This window comes from Ornithodoros turicata, chromosome 2, assembly GCF_037126465.1.
Source record: "Ornithodoros turicata isolate Travis chromosome 2, ASM3712646v1, whole genome shotgun sequence".
Classification (NCBI taxonomy): domain Eukaryota; kingdom Metazoa; phylum Arthropoda; class Arachnida; order Ixodida; family Argasidae; genus Ornithodoros; species Ornithodoros turicata.
The window spans coordinates 45,810,708-45,827,662 of NC_088202.1; the positions used below are offsets into that span (position 1 = coordinate 45,810,708).

The 16,955-nt window shown below is 46.0% G+C and overlaps 1 protein-coding gene across 1 annotated transcript in view; it reads right to left on the reverse strand.

Moving 5' to 3' along the window:
- Positions 1-475: 475 nt before the first annotated feature.
- Positions 476-16,955, reverse strand: part of LOC135385350 (uncharacterized) — a 356,604-nt gene continuing 340,124 nt past the window's right edge. The window contains exons 7-8 of the mRNA XM_064614627.1: positions 2,245-2,470; positions 476-1,007 (exon numbers count right to left, since the gene is read on the reverse strand). Coding sequence (XP_064470697.1) covers positions 946-1,007; positions 2,245-2,470 — 288 coding nt within the window. The 3' untranslated portion in view covers positions 476-945. The remainder of the gene's footprint in view (positions 1,008-2,244; positions 2,471-16,955) is intronic.

Below are 16,955 nucleotides of genomic sequence, written 5' to 3' on the forward strand. Positions count from 1 at the left end.
TGGTTTTCTACATCTCAAACTGGAGAAATTCGACGAGGCATGCTGAACCGCATATTTGCGAGTGAAGAAAGTAACATTCGGTGAAACACCCTGCATCTCACAGTAGAAAATTCGCATCTTTGAAGCATCCACCAGCAGCGACAACCTTGCTTAGTCAAGATATTATGGAAGATTCTTATGTCCTCCTTGCGTTCCTTCTTCTTTCGCTTCACCGTCAATAGATATAAACCACGTACGTTGAGCATTCGTTCATATACTTCAAATATCCTCCAAGGTCTTCCTTCTACCTCCGTTCCAGCACTTCAGATCCGAAGATCAGCACCTCGCTGTTGCAAGTCTGTAACACCAACACATACTTCACTTTGACTGTGCCAGTACACTGAAGGACTGCCTCCAGATGATGCTCGCGTTCATTAACTTCCCACTAGCACATTATCGACGTTTCCCGACTTCACGAGAGTTCGTAATTCATGAATATTGACCGAACTATATTTTAATGGTTTCTGCTCACCCACATATCAGACCTCTTACAGGACCGGATTTTATACCTCGCAGACATACTTCAAGAATGCACAGCACACGTCTGTGTATCACTTGTCCAAGCAGTTCATTATGATTTCTTTCGCGCTAATCTCTCATGCCAATATACACGTGCGCGCGCAAAATGCTTCTACTGATGGCGATAACTGTTCAGAAACACCACACGCACCCGCGCGGCGCTCACACAGACGGAAACCGCTTCTCTTTACGTGTCATTTGTGTCCATGATTGTACACGTCCTGTCGGCTGCGGAACGGAGTCTATTCCGTTTGACTGACTAGTCACGAAGGCCCACGTCGTCCTGAGGCCATGGAGGTCCTTCCGGGAGTGGCAGCGTGCTGCGGGGGAGAAGGTCTTGGAGAACCTGGCTCGATGCGCGCTGCGACGACCGCGTGGAGCACTCTTCTAAAGTGTGAGCAGCAGAAGCATGAGCGTTAAGCAAGCCATCCGTTGCGTTCCACTGTTTGCTGCACAAAAAGAATCGGTTTCGAGTTGTTAGCCATACATCGGAAAACGAAGCAAAGAGGACACAGGACTAAATGACGGCTCCGGGCTATGTGGCCGATATATAGTTTCTCTCTTTCTCTCTCTCTCTCTCTCGCTCGCCGCTCTCTGTATTCGTTTGCGACGAGTTTAAGAAAGGTGTGACCTTCAACGTTAAATAGGACGCAGGCATTGGTTAATAAAAACACAGCTACCGGCGCGCACCGGGGGCTCCCGTCCTGAGACTATTCCCTGAACATCGATGACAACAATTCGCATTGAGTCACACGATCTCCGTTGAGCTGCCTGCTTTGGAAATGAAGCCTAAGCCATACATGTCGTACTCATAGCTATGCGTGTCGTTATGCAGCACGGGCATAAGGGAATTCTATATTATCGGCTTCTTATCTTCGTCCTTCTGTTTTCTCCTAACCCCGAATTAATCCTACTAGTAGCGGATAACAAAGAGCCGACATTATTAATCACCAAGCTTCGCCGTGCCTCGTGAGCACATATAATCCTGGCTTAGTGCCAAAAGTTGAAATGCAGATCTTCAGAATCCCCCGTAAGCAATCTCATTGCAATCCACATGTCTCACACTGTATTGTTTCTCTATGTGGCGCGGAAGTATCATAAAATTTACTTATAGTTTTGAGAAGTATGACATCATGGGGGATATTTTTATTAAGAAAAAAAGAAAGTAATGGTTAGCCAGGCCAAGCGCCGGCTTGCTATTTCACAAAAAAAAAGGAAAAAAGAAGAAAGAAGAACCGGAAAAGCAGAAAAAAAAAGAAAAGCAACGGGCATGGGATGCCCGATCTACTGAGGCGTATGGCGACATTGCTCCTCTGGTGTCCATTGCCGTCGATCTCCTCCCCACAGCGCTGTTGTCAGTCTTCCAACGTGCGGTGGAGAGCGGAGACGCGTGCTCTTGCTCGGAGGTTGACATCAGAGCTCACGGTGACGTCACCTGCCCTTGGAGAATACGAAACTATGAAGTTTTGTGGGGTTCTTTCGAGAATTTGTGGCAGCGCGTAATGTTCACTGATGGCATTTATATTTTGAGTAGTAACTCAAAATATAAAGTCTTAGAACGAGGTAGATTTCTAGTACGAAATAAAATATACATCGTTTTGTACGCCGTCGAGGCACTTCAAAGTACCAACATACATGTCCCGTCGTTGTGCAAGGTGCCCTATGGAAAAGCCGCTGAATACTCACCTCTGGAGAAGGATACCTGGAGTCCCGAGGTGTGTCCCTTGTCGCTCATTGGGATCCTGAACGACCTATCCGCCGTGAATTCACGCACTTGCTTGGAGACACACTTGAGCCGCAGTTCTCCCTTGCTGAAATGCTGCTCGGTCAAGCGGAAGTGAAGCCGGAGCACCGTCGAAGAGTGACCGTCGGGTCCGAATGGAGGCGTGTATGACACATACGAATCTTGAGCCTGCGGTACGAACAGAAAGCAAAATTTTTATTTCGGGCGATCATGTTGATCCGAGTAAGAACGTGTCTCTTTGCAGGATAGAAGCGAGCAGAAGAATAACAACAACTTTATTTTCGGCCTTGGAGAGTGGGGAGTTTCATCGCAACAGGCGATACTCTACCCCAGTGCTTGGTGGAATGGGGGGAATAAAATAACGAGCCCCTTTACAATAACGATCGAAGTCCGATGGTGTCCAGAAATGTCACGAGCGGAAGAAAACGCATATGTGCAGGTCCTGAGTCCATTCGTAGAGGCCATATTTTCTTGCCGACGGTTTCGCGGAGTGTCAGGTATCGAATGCCAAGTCTAGAAGAATTGAACTGAATTGCAAGAGAGAGAGATAGAAAAAAAAAAGAAGTTGAACGCGCCATCCGACGACAGAGACTGAACCCTAGTAATCGCCGCTTCGCTACGGGATTTGGCACTAGCTAGCACTATTTGATACCACGTGAGTTGCTGAAACCGCGGCAGTGTATGGTAGGCTGTGTTGACAACGACGAGGAGGTATGGAACAGGGTAGCGCGTGCTTAGCATCAGCCTGTGTAGCCCTGTGGTAGCCCTGTGTGGCAGACGAACAACGGTGGCAATGATGATGATAGTGTACATGTCATTTCCTCTCCCCAATAATAGTACGTGGCGCTTGCAGCGGCCACTAGCGTAACTAGCTCATGACCCGGCTCCCCCATAGGCGATTGCCATATGTCCAGAGTACAGAGTAGGTCGTGGCTGAACTCACCACAAAGTTTACAAGTGCCGACAACGCTGCGTCTCTCTTATTTGTTTCCCACACGACCAGCACCTTCAAAATATCAAAACCTCTATTGTTCAAAATGGACGAAGGCGGGTTTCAGATTAGCCATTTGGGGTAACTTGTACTATTAACCGCCCTTTCGTGGTTCAAATGAGCTGGAGCGGCCATACTCTCATATTAGTCGTAACTCGAATCGAGTCCAATCCACGACCCATTGTCAACACTTGCGGATACCCACTTTGCTTCAATGACAATTACTTTTACACCCTTTAAACGGATTCTGTTTTCAGGAGGTAAGGAAGATTTGTTTGAATTATTATTACGTTTGATAGCCGGGCAATGCTCTGTAATTAATTGCAAATAATCTAGTCATTCTTCATGACAATCTAAAAGTTAATGCGAACTGCCACAACAGAAACTAAATCACTAAGTCTTATTGAAACAAAAATTTGTCAGTCTCAAAACTTGGCCACGACTGTGGTATGGGAAAGATAATCAGTGACGAAAGGAAAACAGCAAAGAGATGAGCGCGGTGCGAGCTATTTGGGTCTGCCTTTCTTCGAGAGTGGCAGTTATCTGCGTATTACATGTTTCTGAATAGCACAAACACCCGACACAATGCCCAGGTGCTCCGTTGCGCTTCGCGTATTTCGCGCAGCTCGTCAACACGCCGAGCACAATACAGCCCATTTAACATTTTCTGCGCCGAACTAACTGCTCGCAAACTGACACGAAACGGCAGCGATTTTTCCATCCAAGCATAACGAAATCGCCCGCGGCGCTCGCGTAGCCACAAGAAAGCCACACAAAACCACATTTAGGGGCCAGCGCTTTGTCCCACGTCAGAGATAAGACCACCATCTATATCACTCAGAGACTTAAATAAATGAGATAACTGGTCTTAAAGAACAGTGTACAATAAGCAGTGACTGTAAAAAAAAAAGGAATAATAATAATCAAAGCGCGAGAAAGAAACCCGCAGATTATGTCATGCATGTTTCTCTGTCTCCTCCCTTCAACCAATCTCTAAAGTCAGAAGATAAGGACAGACGAAGCGTTATGGACGATTAAAAGAGGGCGACTACATTTGGGACCTCGTCTCCAAATGTCAGCCGCAGCGCCAGATAGTGACTGAGAATGGCGCGGCAAAAAACTACCATCGCAGTCGATAAATTTGGGCTCTCCGACCATTTGTTTTCTTTTCCGGTCTAGTTCCCTGCCGTCTTTTCAGTACACAGTTGTCAGATCGTCGTGGTCCCTTCTCTATCTTGTCTCTATTTTTCCTTTATGATTGCTTCTTTATTGCTCGTTTTTCGCTGTGGCGACGTAAAGGTCCCGTCCCCGACTAAACCGCCTTTATGTCGCGTAGTTTAATTCAAAATTGATTTCGTCCCTCACGAAAGTTGAAGTGCATGTGTGCACAAAAAACGCTGCTCTGTACGTGCAGCATGATAGAGCTGTTTTACAGTAATTTACTGGGCCCGCCAAAGTTTACTATGACTGCCCGGGAGCGTCCGGATGGGTTCGTAGATCCATAAAATATGTCCCTCACTCGTGGTCCTGAGTATGTTTGCACAAAAGTGGATGATTTATGTTACACAACTGCGATTCTAAGATGACCTACTCGTGATACACGCAGATTGTCGTGTATCTACATGTATTATTGTGCCTTAAAGATGCATCCAATTTAATTGATCCAGATGGTACGAAAGAATTTTGAGCTAGTGCGGAACACGGAATGCGAGTCGAGCACCCACGTTCTGCTTTTAGAGTGTAGACAGTCGTGCTATATGATGGCACATTTATGCTTCTCAAAGAAATGTCGTTCTAAATGTTAATGGAGGAGGGGGGGACCTGAGCATTCCCGTTTGTATGTATGTTATCGACCACTGACCTCGATACAAACTGAACCGCCTATTCAATTAGCCAAGCTCAAATATCTGAGTCATACTATAGGACATGCGTAGGTGAGTTCGTCTTCAGCCGCGTTTCCTACGACTGTTAACCCTGGAGACCAGACGACGGAAGGAGTAGCCCGTGTGTCCGACTTATATGTGGTGCACGCGTCAGTGCTGAAAACCAGAGACCGCGTCAAGGCGAACACCCAAGATAGAAAAAAAAAGTCAGTTCCAAAACCAACGGGCTTGGATCCTTTGGCGGCTCAAATGGTCCAGAGGTCTGTTTTATCGCACCACTCACTCGCACGGCGTCGAAACTGACGCCACGCATTATCAATATTTCCTTTTGTCCAACATACCTCCCTCCGAAGAAGACTTATACCCCTGTCAGACGGCATGCTCGAAGGACTTCGGGGAATTGTGATTTGCAAAAAATGACCTCTGACAGCCGTGTCAGACGGCAGCTCAAAGGACCTTTCTAAGAAATGACCATCAACGCGAAAGGAGGCCCCCAACGACATTTGAGGAGCAGAAAGGAGCAATCTCGACAACAGTGTTATGCCATTGTACCCTCGCTACCTTCGCAGCTGAATGTAGGAAAACCTATAAAATGCGGATAATGGAGTGAAACTGTGTAAACGTATCTAGATCCTATTTAGAGAAGTGCATATGGCTTCTGCATCTTGATTTGTGGCGCACAGACCAACTTCAAGTTTCCACAGCAGACAGGGAAACGAAACCGAAAAAGGGAGCCGGTGAGGGCAGTCAGTTGAGGAGCACTCCTTTCCCGCCTGTCTGGCAGGCGCCCCCGAACAAAGGTCATTTGAGAGGCCGAAGGCCATTTCTCGCAATTGACATTTGAAATGCTGTCTGACTAGGGTATTAGGCCCTCAAATTAAGCTATGTTGTCTAGGTGGAACACCAACGAAAGGTTGCCCGATACCATAGCGACATTTAGAGTAGGACCTCCGTAGGAGAGAAGTGGAAGGAGATGCAAAAGCATGTTCGTTTGAAGAAAGCGTGAGGAACGAAAGAAACAGATGAGGGGGGGAGGGGGTTCACTAGCAAGATGTCTATTCAAGGACAACAGCTAACCTGGCAGGTCCCTGGCGTCAAAAGCGACCTCTGTTGAGGAGAGGTTCACTCACCATTGACTTATATTGTTCTGGGAGAGCTGAATGAGTATCGAGGAGAATCCTCGCACTATTTTTTTAAGTCCAAAAGCATTTTACTCTATAGAGTGGTGCTGCGATCGCACAGTTAGACAAAAATAGCATCGGCCCATTTTATGCGGTGGTTCAGATCGGAGTTCGGATTTTGTCATGCAGTACTATTAGTCATTACAGTGTTGTAAAGTAACGGATTACAATACTCATTACTTTTCATTATGAAAGTGATGCATTACTAATGTCATCACTTTCACCAAGTAATTGCATTACTTTGACATTACACTTCCCACGGATCTCTAATACCCCTGTCAGACGGGCACATTATATTGGATCATTGTACTTTGGCTACATGCAAGCACCGCGTATCTATTTACTGTTATTACTGTCTTCTAAATGTCATCTGGACCACTTATATTGGTTACGCGTCAGCTGTGCGAAAGTTAGTAGAGCTCAGAAAAAAGTTATCAAATTTGGACCACCGCATCTGGAGTGCCTATAATTGAGCAATGACGACAAGCGTTAAAATACTGCTGTGCGACATGCTTTTATCCGAGCATAAGTGATGTAGCTACACCACAGCAACACTTTAATAAATGCTTTCAAATGTCGGCGAGCCTTTGAGTTGCAATGTGAAAAATAGGACTGGGCTCTTCTGTTTTTGAATCCACCTACTATAGTATACATTTACCCATGCAGGTGTCAGCGACGAATCATGTTTTAGTCTGGGGCTCGATGTTTCAGGCTTCTACCCCGACTTTCTTTAGGGCTTCCAACAGACCTCTCCCTGTTCGTAAACAAATGACGTCATAGTGTTCAACAGCGCCACCAATTTGGTAGAGTTGAACTACGCTCGAAGCTAGGGTCGAACAAAGCCACGGTCTTGAGGGGATTACGATGGTCCTGAAAGGGACGCGACCTTCGGTCCTACTTTGCTTTCAATAGGAGGCAGTGAACAAGTGCCCATTCGTGGAACCCAGCCCTCCCCTTCCAATTTGTTTCAGTTTCAGTCTGTCTACCAATGTCGTAATGACGTTTCTCGGGTAGAGGTCTATTTGGGGAAGTTTACTCCTCCACAGTATGTATGTTTATGCACATAAATCAACGAAATCCTTATCAAATTTCCATTCGCCGCTGGAGGAGAAGCCGAAACGCCGATTTTAGCAACCGCGTGCAAAAGCTTGCAAAATGATGACCGTTCAACGGCGAGGCACCTCTATCACTTGCTATACCACACAATGATTGATGCGTTCGCGATAGACCACCGGAGTTTTCAGTTTCTTTTCACGCGAGGAGCTTCAAATCCTCACCGTCACAGTGAACCAACTGAGCTCTACAGAAGATACGAGCATCAAAGGTCTTCTGTGACCAACGTACTGGGCAGGTTTCCAACTGGGAAGTCGCTTTCGAGCGCATCGAAAGAGTCAAAAAGAAAGAAAACGCGCCTTCTAGACGAAGCTTCCATATAGGTCTGACACAAGGAGAGTTGGCTATAATCATATTGTAGCCCTCAGATTGAGTTCGGTCTTTATTCTGACGCTGAGATTCTCGTCTTCCTGCTAATGCAAGGAAATGAGGAAGGATCACAAAGCCAACCGCGGCAGACGTCCCAGATCCTTGGGAGGATACGCAATACATGGAGTGGAGACGCACTGGGTGTCTTTTTGTTCTTCGCTACTGTTTTTCGCCAAGATTTATGTTGCTTGTTCACTGGCTTTTTCTTGGGCCTTTGGGTGTAAGGTATTACGGGAAGCAGTAAGGGACTTAGGAGAGTAGCTGTACTAATCTTGTTTGATTGTCCGATTTTGTTAGTGCTAATGAGCTACACTAGATGTCCCCAGTGAAGTAGGTATTGTTGTTGGTGTGCGAGGGCGGGGGTGCACTTATCCGTTTCGTTTTGTTTTCCTCTTTTTTCTTTTTTGCGTTTCACCGGACCGCTCTTTGTGCACGACACATTAGACGAGCACTAAAGTGCTCCCCCTTTTTTTTCTCGCTGCGGCGCAAAACATCAAAAAGATGCAAAAGAACGGCGAAACCGGGACCAAATTCGGAGTGCGCGCCTCTCTCACACCTTTCACTGAAAGAGAAGAAGGGAAGAAGAAGATAGGAGTAGCGTACGTCGTGACGCCAGCTATCCCCTTGGCCAACGCCACCTAGACACAGAAGGCCTGTTTATTGCCTTCTCTCCCTCCTTCGCTACGTGGACATATAAAGTCAGAATTCGTCTGCTACTGCGATTCGCCGTTCTGCGAATTCGAGAACTCGCTAATGATTGCAGCTACCTTGGAACGTGCATACCTGAATATGTAGACAAAAAGTGCAACACGCTTTCCAGAAAATCAGTTCTGAGAAAGATATCGGACCGTTTTGCGCTTTATTTTAAAGTTTTCCCATTTAGTACGTAGGGACGTTCAATCACTGCTTGCAGACGGCAGTGGTTCGTCTCCATGGCTACGACCGCTGAAAACTCGTTCGTGATTGGCTACCGCCGTTGAAAACATGATCCTGATTGACTGACCCTTAGTTGTTACGTCACGTCGACGAGTAAGCAGGCTTTCTCTCTCTAATTGGTGTTGCCTTGGCAGGGCCGATCATGTCACTCGTGACGTACAGAGGGCAGCGAAAGCGGATATGAGCGCGCGATCTGAGAAGAGCGAAAGAAAGAAGGAAGACGAGGGGAGCTGCTGACGTCACGAGACGGGATCTGGCTGTCCACCCGAGGCTGCTTTCTTCGAGTCCTTTTGTAAATTTAAGCGGTAAGCAGACGAGCTGCGTAGACACAGAGGACGAGTCGCGACACGCGTAGGTGACACGCGTCTCGACCTGTGTCACCTCCGGACAACCTGTGTCACCTGTGTCGGTGACCTGTGTCACCTCCGGCGGAAGCTCCGCCTTCTTCGGGACAAAAGAGCTAAATGTGTCCCGAAGAAGGCGGAGCTTCCGCCGTAACGTAGACATCCTCCCTAACTTTTATGATGTTTAAGTTTTAATAAACCCCTTTTTTGTTACTTCCCCTACTTTCGTCTTCTGTCTCCCATTTATTTCAACTATAATTACGTAGCCGTCCGATCCAACTCCAACTTCTCAAGATATATATATATATATATATATACGAGGGGTGTTCAAGTCAAACAGGGACTTTTCATTTTTCGCAAAAGTAAAATGAACTTACAGGCGAGAAATTAGTTTTATTTTTCAACGTAATCTGGCAGCTGCACTAATGCACTTGTCCCAGCGTTTCACGAGGGCTTGGATGCCAGCAGCGTAGAAATCCTTACCGGCGCGTAGCAGCCACGATCGGACCGCATTCTTGACCTCGTCGTCGCAGCTGAAGTGGCGGCCCTCAAGGAACGCCTTCAGTGGCCCGAAGAGATGGAAATCGCTGGGACGAGGTCTAGACTCTAAGGGGGATGTGGCAGCAACTCCCAGCCAAGTTCCTGTAAGGTTCGTGTCGTGAGATGCGCGGTATGCGGGCGTGGATTGTCCTGTAGGAGGAGGACTCCTTTGGTGATGAGGCCCGGCTTTCCGAAACTGGAGGTGTTCGTGAATGATAGTGTTCAACGTTCCCACAGAAAGATCCGTCTTTCGAGCCAGTTCGAGACATGTTATCCGTCCGTCCTTAAGGATCAGGCGCTCCACAAGTTGGATGTTCTCAGGAACTCTGACACTGGGCTCTGAGCCGCCCCGGCCGGGATCGTCCTGCACTGATGTACGGCCGTCTCGGAACCGTTTGCACCACTCAATCGCTTTGCTGCGGCCAAGTGTGTCGTGGCCATACTGAGCCTGAATTTCAGATGACTTTACGCTTTCATTCACGAGAAACTTCATGACAATTTGCTGTTCGATGTGCGCGCTCACCTTGTTGTCGGCCATCTTGTCCAGCACGTGTCTTCTGTTTTGCACAAACTTTGGACCACCACGTGGTGAACGCGGAGGCCTGTTGCGTGTGAAATTGACGAAAACGAAGCAGCGCGAGCCATTTGTACACTCATGAGACAGAAAGTCCCGGTTTGACTTGAACGCCCCTCGTATATATATTTATACATAGAGATTAGAAGGGTGCCTTGAAGCTTCAAGGCACCCTTCTAATCCCTTAGTCCTGACGAAGGCGGAGCTTCCGCCGCAACGTTGACCATACCCCTAGATACCTTTCTATTAGTTTAAATTGCAATAAATCACCCCCTTTTTTACTTCCCCTACCCCCTTCGTTGTTTGCCTTTCATTCCTTCATAACTGTATTTACTTCGTAGCCTTCTGAACTTTTATTCTTCTGCATATATATATGCAGAAGAATAAAAGTTCGCGTATATGTAAAGGATAAAAAATTGTATAACTAAATATCGCGGACGTACTTTCGAATAACAGGCCTGTCAAGTGTGTGGTCTGTGTTAAAAACTCCAATAAGCCTAACGGTTATACATATGTAAGTCGTGCATGTGAAATGAGACACGCGTTAACCGGTCGGAGTTTCACGGAGCCTTTTGAAGTAATCCTGCGGGACAAGAATGAAATCAACATCGTTTGGTTATAGAAAAAAAAAACGGAAGGATTCAATATCTTCCGGTTTTTTTTCTATAATCAAACTCAATCAAACTCAACATCGTTCCTGCTATTATGCGCTAATTCAAGACTAATTGAAGATAAACCTTCTCGCAAACTCTGCTTCATTTAACCAATAATGTAGACATATCTGTACACATCAGTTAGCGGTCGGAAAGGAAGACGAACCGCGGGAAGACCTGATTGGGAAGCTTTATCGACGGCGACAGCCATCAGACCGAAGTCACCGGCACACGAGGCATTACGTAGCTTCTCCTGTGCCGTAATCCGGACCCTTTGCAAGCCTCTTTCCGCATCATAACTTTCGACATCATTGGGAGTTCCATCAGCGCAAAAGCGAATGTGAGTCGCTGCCAGATCCAGTGGCCTCCGTGCGGGAGGTCAACCCTTTCATAGGGTGCCACACGAAACAAAGAGAGCAGAACGTCCCGACGATAATCCTGCGGAGCCGCGGGTGGCCACTAATACTGGCGATAAGGAACGGGCGCGCGGACAGAGCGCCGGGACAAACGACGCCGCACTGAGCCGCCTCTCGACCAAAAAGCAAGCTCCAGAGAGTGATGAATGACGATCTGTGGTCCATATATCAGCCACTCGGTTCATCCTCGACTCTTTTTGCGCCAAAATTTATGCGTCTTTAATGCGGTGGGCAGGGAGTGAGCGCGGATTGTGATCTTGAGCTCTAGCCATGGTCCTCAGTGTCCCGTAAGAAAGGGATTGATGCATCGCGCAAATATCGTTCCTCATGATCACAATAGGCTTGCCTGCTATATTTTGCTTTGCTTTCCTGCGCGCTTTCTGTCTTGTTTCCTTCCATGTATGACGAGGAAAACTTTCGCGGATAATGTTCTCGGAAACATTACATAGGCGACCTCTGCGACGCCCGCGGCCGGGATGTAGACAAAGCGCGAAATACGTGTTTTTGAATTTTGATTAAACTTTTTTTTTCGGGCCTGTGCAGATAAACCGTACATTGCTAAGCGTTCCTATTCCTGAACTACACTTCGGCCTCCATGCAGTGGTGGAGTCATGGGACATATTGGATCGCTGATGGGAAAGATCACATCCTTCAGCTTGAGAATACAACGAACATTTGTACTACCCGATACAGGTGTCGGAGAAACAAACGCCATAGTGTATGCAACTAATAATGTGATATGTTACTGTTTTCGGGGGAATGAAAACAACTACAGGTCCACTGATACGAAACGTTTGTTGAAGAAAGTACTGGACGAAGTAATTGCTTTATTGAACAATTACCAGGACATAGTACCCATCGTGAAAACCGTGTACACCGCGTTCATATTGTTGTGGAACAGATTACGTATTTGCAACAACACAGTTTCTATACATACTAACAGTATAGTACACTTGGCAACTCGCACGTATTTATCTCTTCTTCTTTGTAACGGAGAGAACCTGAATACACATTGTAGTATGTGTATATTGCAAAACTGACTCTTACTTAATTTACAAGATCTTAAATTACACCAATTAATTGAATCATTAAATTAGTAGGCACTTTTCCAATTTTCTGCTAGCGCAGATACCACCATTAAGCCTCGTAAAACTCACTTGCGGATTTACGAGAGCCTCATTCGTTCGTTAAGGTGCCTTGAGTGCGAATGTTGATAACATTTGTTTCTCACTGTCTAGTGCTTTCTACCGTAAAGTTTCTCTCAGAACAGCAAAAGTGTTCAATATGGTGCCAATTTACGACGTCACCAGCGTCCTCCTTTTTTTTTCTTTCTTGCGCTTTTCATAATCATAATCATTGCACCGTCTGAGCCGGAAGAGTTAGGCCCATTTCATTCACTGCAATTGTGACGGCTCTGACCTGTCCTCAATACATTTCTCTTTCAGTCCACCGAAAATAACCGCGAGCGTTTCGCGGCACTACCACATGACTAAATGGGCATGCGCTTGAGAGCTATAGTTGCCGGTTAGTATCTGCGAGATGCGGGTCCCGCACGCCGTAAATCCCTTTGCGCGGTAGTATACAGAGGTAACTTCATTCAAGAGCGAACTCGTTATGTACCTACCTTTCGATAAGGTACTGAAATTAAATTTTTAGCAATAGCCCACAACGGATGCTGTGAAGCTACCACGTCGAACAGCGCCGCGGTGCCATCAGCTTGGACCCGGAGTCATACAAATAATTTTACGGGTTGTTAGTACGCACTTGAAAAGTGGAAACGATTCTGTGGCTGTCATTGTCCTCATGACTACGGTGCAAGCTCGAACCAATACCTGAGTGAAAGGGATCAAAACGCGCCCGATAATTCGTAGCTTTACGTCGCGAGACAACTGCGATCATGAGCTACGCCACAGTGGACGGTTTGTGGATCAATTTTGCCCACCTGAGGGTTCTGTAACGTGCGAGACGTGCGAGATCTTAGACAGGGTGCGACAGCTGCTGTAATGACATTTCTTGTGGACATTGCAGCGCCTCTAACTTTTTAGTCTTGCTGTGTTTTTTGTGTGTTTCTTTCTTCTTCTCTTTATCTTCAAATGTTTTGGAGTAGCCGGCTCCAGTCTTTTGTAGGAGCCACCATCTCCACATTTTTCTTTTTATTCCAACTCCAACTCCAACGTGCGGCGAAAGCTCAGCACACGGCACACCGTGTTTAACGTCTCTCGTGATGGCGTGTCTAGGCAACTTGCGCCCTGCCACCAAGTTGCTGGCGTCCTCGGCCGGGTTCGAACCCGTAGGAGGCGAACACGCTACCAATGCTTCAACTGACGACAATAGTCGCAAATTAAGAATTCAGATTTAAAAAATCAAAATTCAACATATACGACACTATATTGATATATTGCAAAATACGTTAATCTGTCTTGAAAGTTTCACCTGCCGCAATGTATCCACCCTTCAAGCTTCTGTGAAATTCCCCAGCTATATTTTTAAAATTGCATAGCAGATCGAGGAATTCCTCAGTTTTCGTAAAATTTGTCCCTGCTGGTGGATTTCAGTGGTTTCTAGTACTTAAAGAGGCTAGGTTTAAGCCGTGGAACCTTCCCGTGGGCGCTGAGATGATTTAAAAAAAATCGAATTTCTTGCTTCGTTCACTTATGTGATCTCTCGCAAGATAAATATGCGTCAAGCGAGAATTCTGATCGCGCTAGAAAAATATATCTAAAATTGATACATCGAAAAACAATCTGTCTATAGATTCAGCCATCTACCTCTTGCACAATCTGTTGCCACTCACATCGCCAAGAAGATTCGCTAATAGTTCAAATTTAAGCTAGGTGAAAGCTGTACTATAGCGACACAACAGGTACATAACATATGTTGAGAGTGAGGAGACAAGCACGCGAAGAGTAAGATAGGATAGGTAGGATAAGATAAGAGCCAAGCGGTCAGAAGGCAAGAGCAGACTGCCAGATCCCACCCCTTTGCTTTGCATATTTGTTTTGTGTGTTTGTATTCGTCGCACCATGCTGTTCAAAATATTTTATAAACATCATTATCTAATTACACAAGTAACTGCCCAGAGTACACTTTGCTTTTAAATAATACAATAACAACGTAGATACTCTGCGTGCAAACTATCGTTACAAGTAGATCAAACTGCAAAAAAAAAAAAAAAAAAAATACGTACAATCTACCATTCGTATGTACACATATCAGGCAAAATTCGGCTGAAAAATTGGTTGTGATTATTTACACTATTTACATAATCTGAATCCCTTGTTAGAAGACGAGGGTCCTCAGAGCAACGCGCCCATACTTCATGCATATGTACCATGCTATGTACAGATGCGCTGCTCGGTTGACTACAACTTTCACCGTTGCCAGGCACCAAGACAATAATATAATCGATCAATCAACGTAGGCTAGTTGGCTAAGATACACTTCCCGTAAACAACGCCGGCTTTTTTGTGCGGCGGGATAGCAAGATTCAACAATCGCAGTATGCAGATACATCGCCAGAAGCGCCCGTATAGACATATGGCTGGGAAGAAGCATAAGCCCCGCATCAATCATTTACACTCAGCCCAGAAGATGTGAATCTTGAGACGGATGAATACAGCGTGATGGGACGTTGCGCGATGGCCGTATAACAGGTGTAGAGGGACGAGAAGAACCATAAAAGCAAGAAGGATATTCACTTGAGTCATGTGATTTGGAATTGCTATATCGATGTGTATGGGGGGAATATACTTTTATTAGAGGGAAAGGTCTGCCAGAGGGAAAGGTATGCGATGTGTATGGTGCCGAATGCCACTCCAACTTTTTGGTGAAGTTTGCAATTCGTAGCTGCCCTTACACACAGCTGGAAGCAGAGCACACCGGTGAGAAGCCTTGTAGAGTGGCACGCTCGAAGTCGCAATGAGGCAACGTGTGTTGTGTGTGTGTAGACGGTGCACGGTACCGAATCAATGGACAAACGACGCCAAATTCAATGTCATGGTCGACAATGCCCTTGTATTTGATAATAACCTCGACTTGGAAGCTTTTATGTGTAAGGTAATTACCTGAGGGCGGTTATCTGTTTTGTAATTTACACTGCATGTATGTAAACTCGCAAAACCGCCGCGAAACCAAAATGGTGTAATAAGCATCGTGACGACACATATCACGGTTCAGTAAGGTGTGGTCAGTCGGTGTGATTTTGTATGTATGTTCACATGTGCGTTAGGTTTTGGGGGAGCAGTCACGAGGGAGGTCTGCGAGGGCAAGAATTCAGCTTACAAATGCTAAAATAAATAAAACACACGATAATAAACGGGACAAGAACAAAAAGTATATAAAATCGTGTAAATGACGTAAATCTACTCCCAATTACTATATTATTAATAAGAACAAAAAGAAGAAAAACTAGAAATGATTCAAACAAGCAAGACAAATTAACATAGATATCAGTCCGATTTCGCTGTAGCTCGAAAGTGGGGCATAACGTTCCAAAAACTCTGTCCTTTCCTTTTCATCCTAGCACTGTATCCACGCGTTCAGGTGCACGCATTTTCAAATTCTGATTTCTATTTGCTTGAAATACAGTTGACCCTAATCTAGCCTGACAATTCTTACATATTTGCCAAAAATCCGTAATACTCCCCTACACAGAATGAACAACAACAACAAAACAAAAACAAAATAGAAAGACTTATAATCTTATACGCTCTGTAAAGTCTTCAGCCTGTAAACGCCGCATCTGCTTGTCTTGTGCAACTCTTAAAACCGAACTTGACAGCATAACACGCTCCTAGCCAACCAGCATCACGAATGACATCGTTCTCTCCCCTTACTTTTCCAAAACGGGATGCGTATGCCTTTTGTGACACTTATGTAGCTACGCTAATTGTCACGAAAAGGCGTACGCCCTGCGCTCCCAACCATTCGGGAGCGATAACGATATCATTCCGTGCAATAGTATAGCCCTTAAGCGTGTTATCTGATGAAGTTCTGCTTGAAGAGTGTGCCCCACTTTCACTATGGCGACAACGTCACGGTTCATGGCTGGAGCTCTACGGCTGGAGCACAGAGGTTACCCCCGAAAATTTTTTTTGGGACCCCCCGTTTTTCGCTGTGGCGTCTTCTGCGACGAATAAAATGAGCTCCTACGAAAGAACGATGAGCGCAGATGACCTACAGAGTGAGCGCGAGGCCTCTGTTCCGCACACTTTTCAAAAATCCTCTCGTCGTGAAGAGAGCGCATTGCAGACCGAGAGGACGTCGTGACGTAAGGTGATCCCCAGGCACGTGATCCGTGACGTACAGCGCCACAGCTCAAACATGTATGAACGGCAGGCGAGCTGGGAAGAAAGAAACAAAGAAAAAGGCACGGGGATTTCCCTACGTCACGCGAGGATCGTATCGGCCGTCCGCGGCTGCTTTCTCCAACTGTTTTTTTTTTATTCGAATGCGCAGCTATAATACCGCATAGCGGAAATATTTTGCATAGTGACTCCTGGTGGACAGCTTGACAGATAAGGCAGGGTTTCGGGCCATGTTAAATGTCACCTCATCCCTCCTTTAATACCCCTGTGACGCGGGCAACCTACGCTCTTAAGAATGAACTTCACCACATAGCACGCTCCTAGCCAACCATCATCCCGAGTGACAT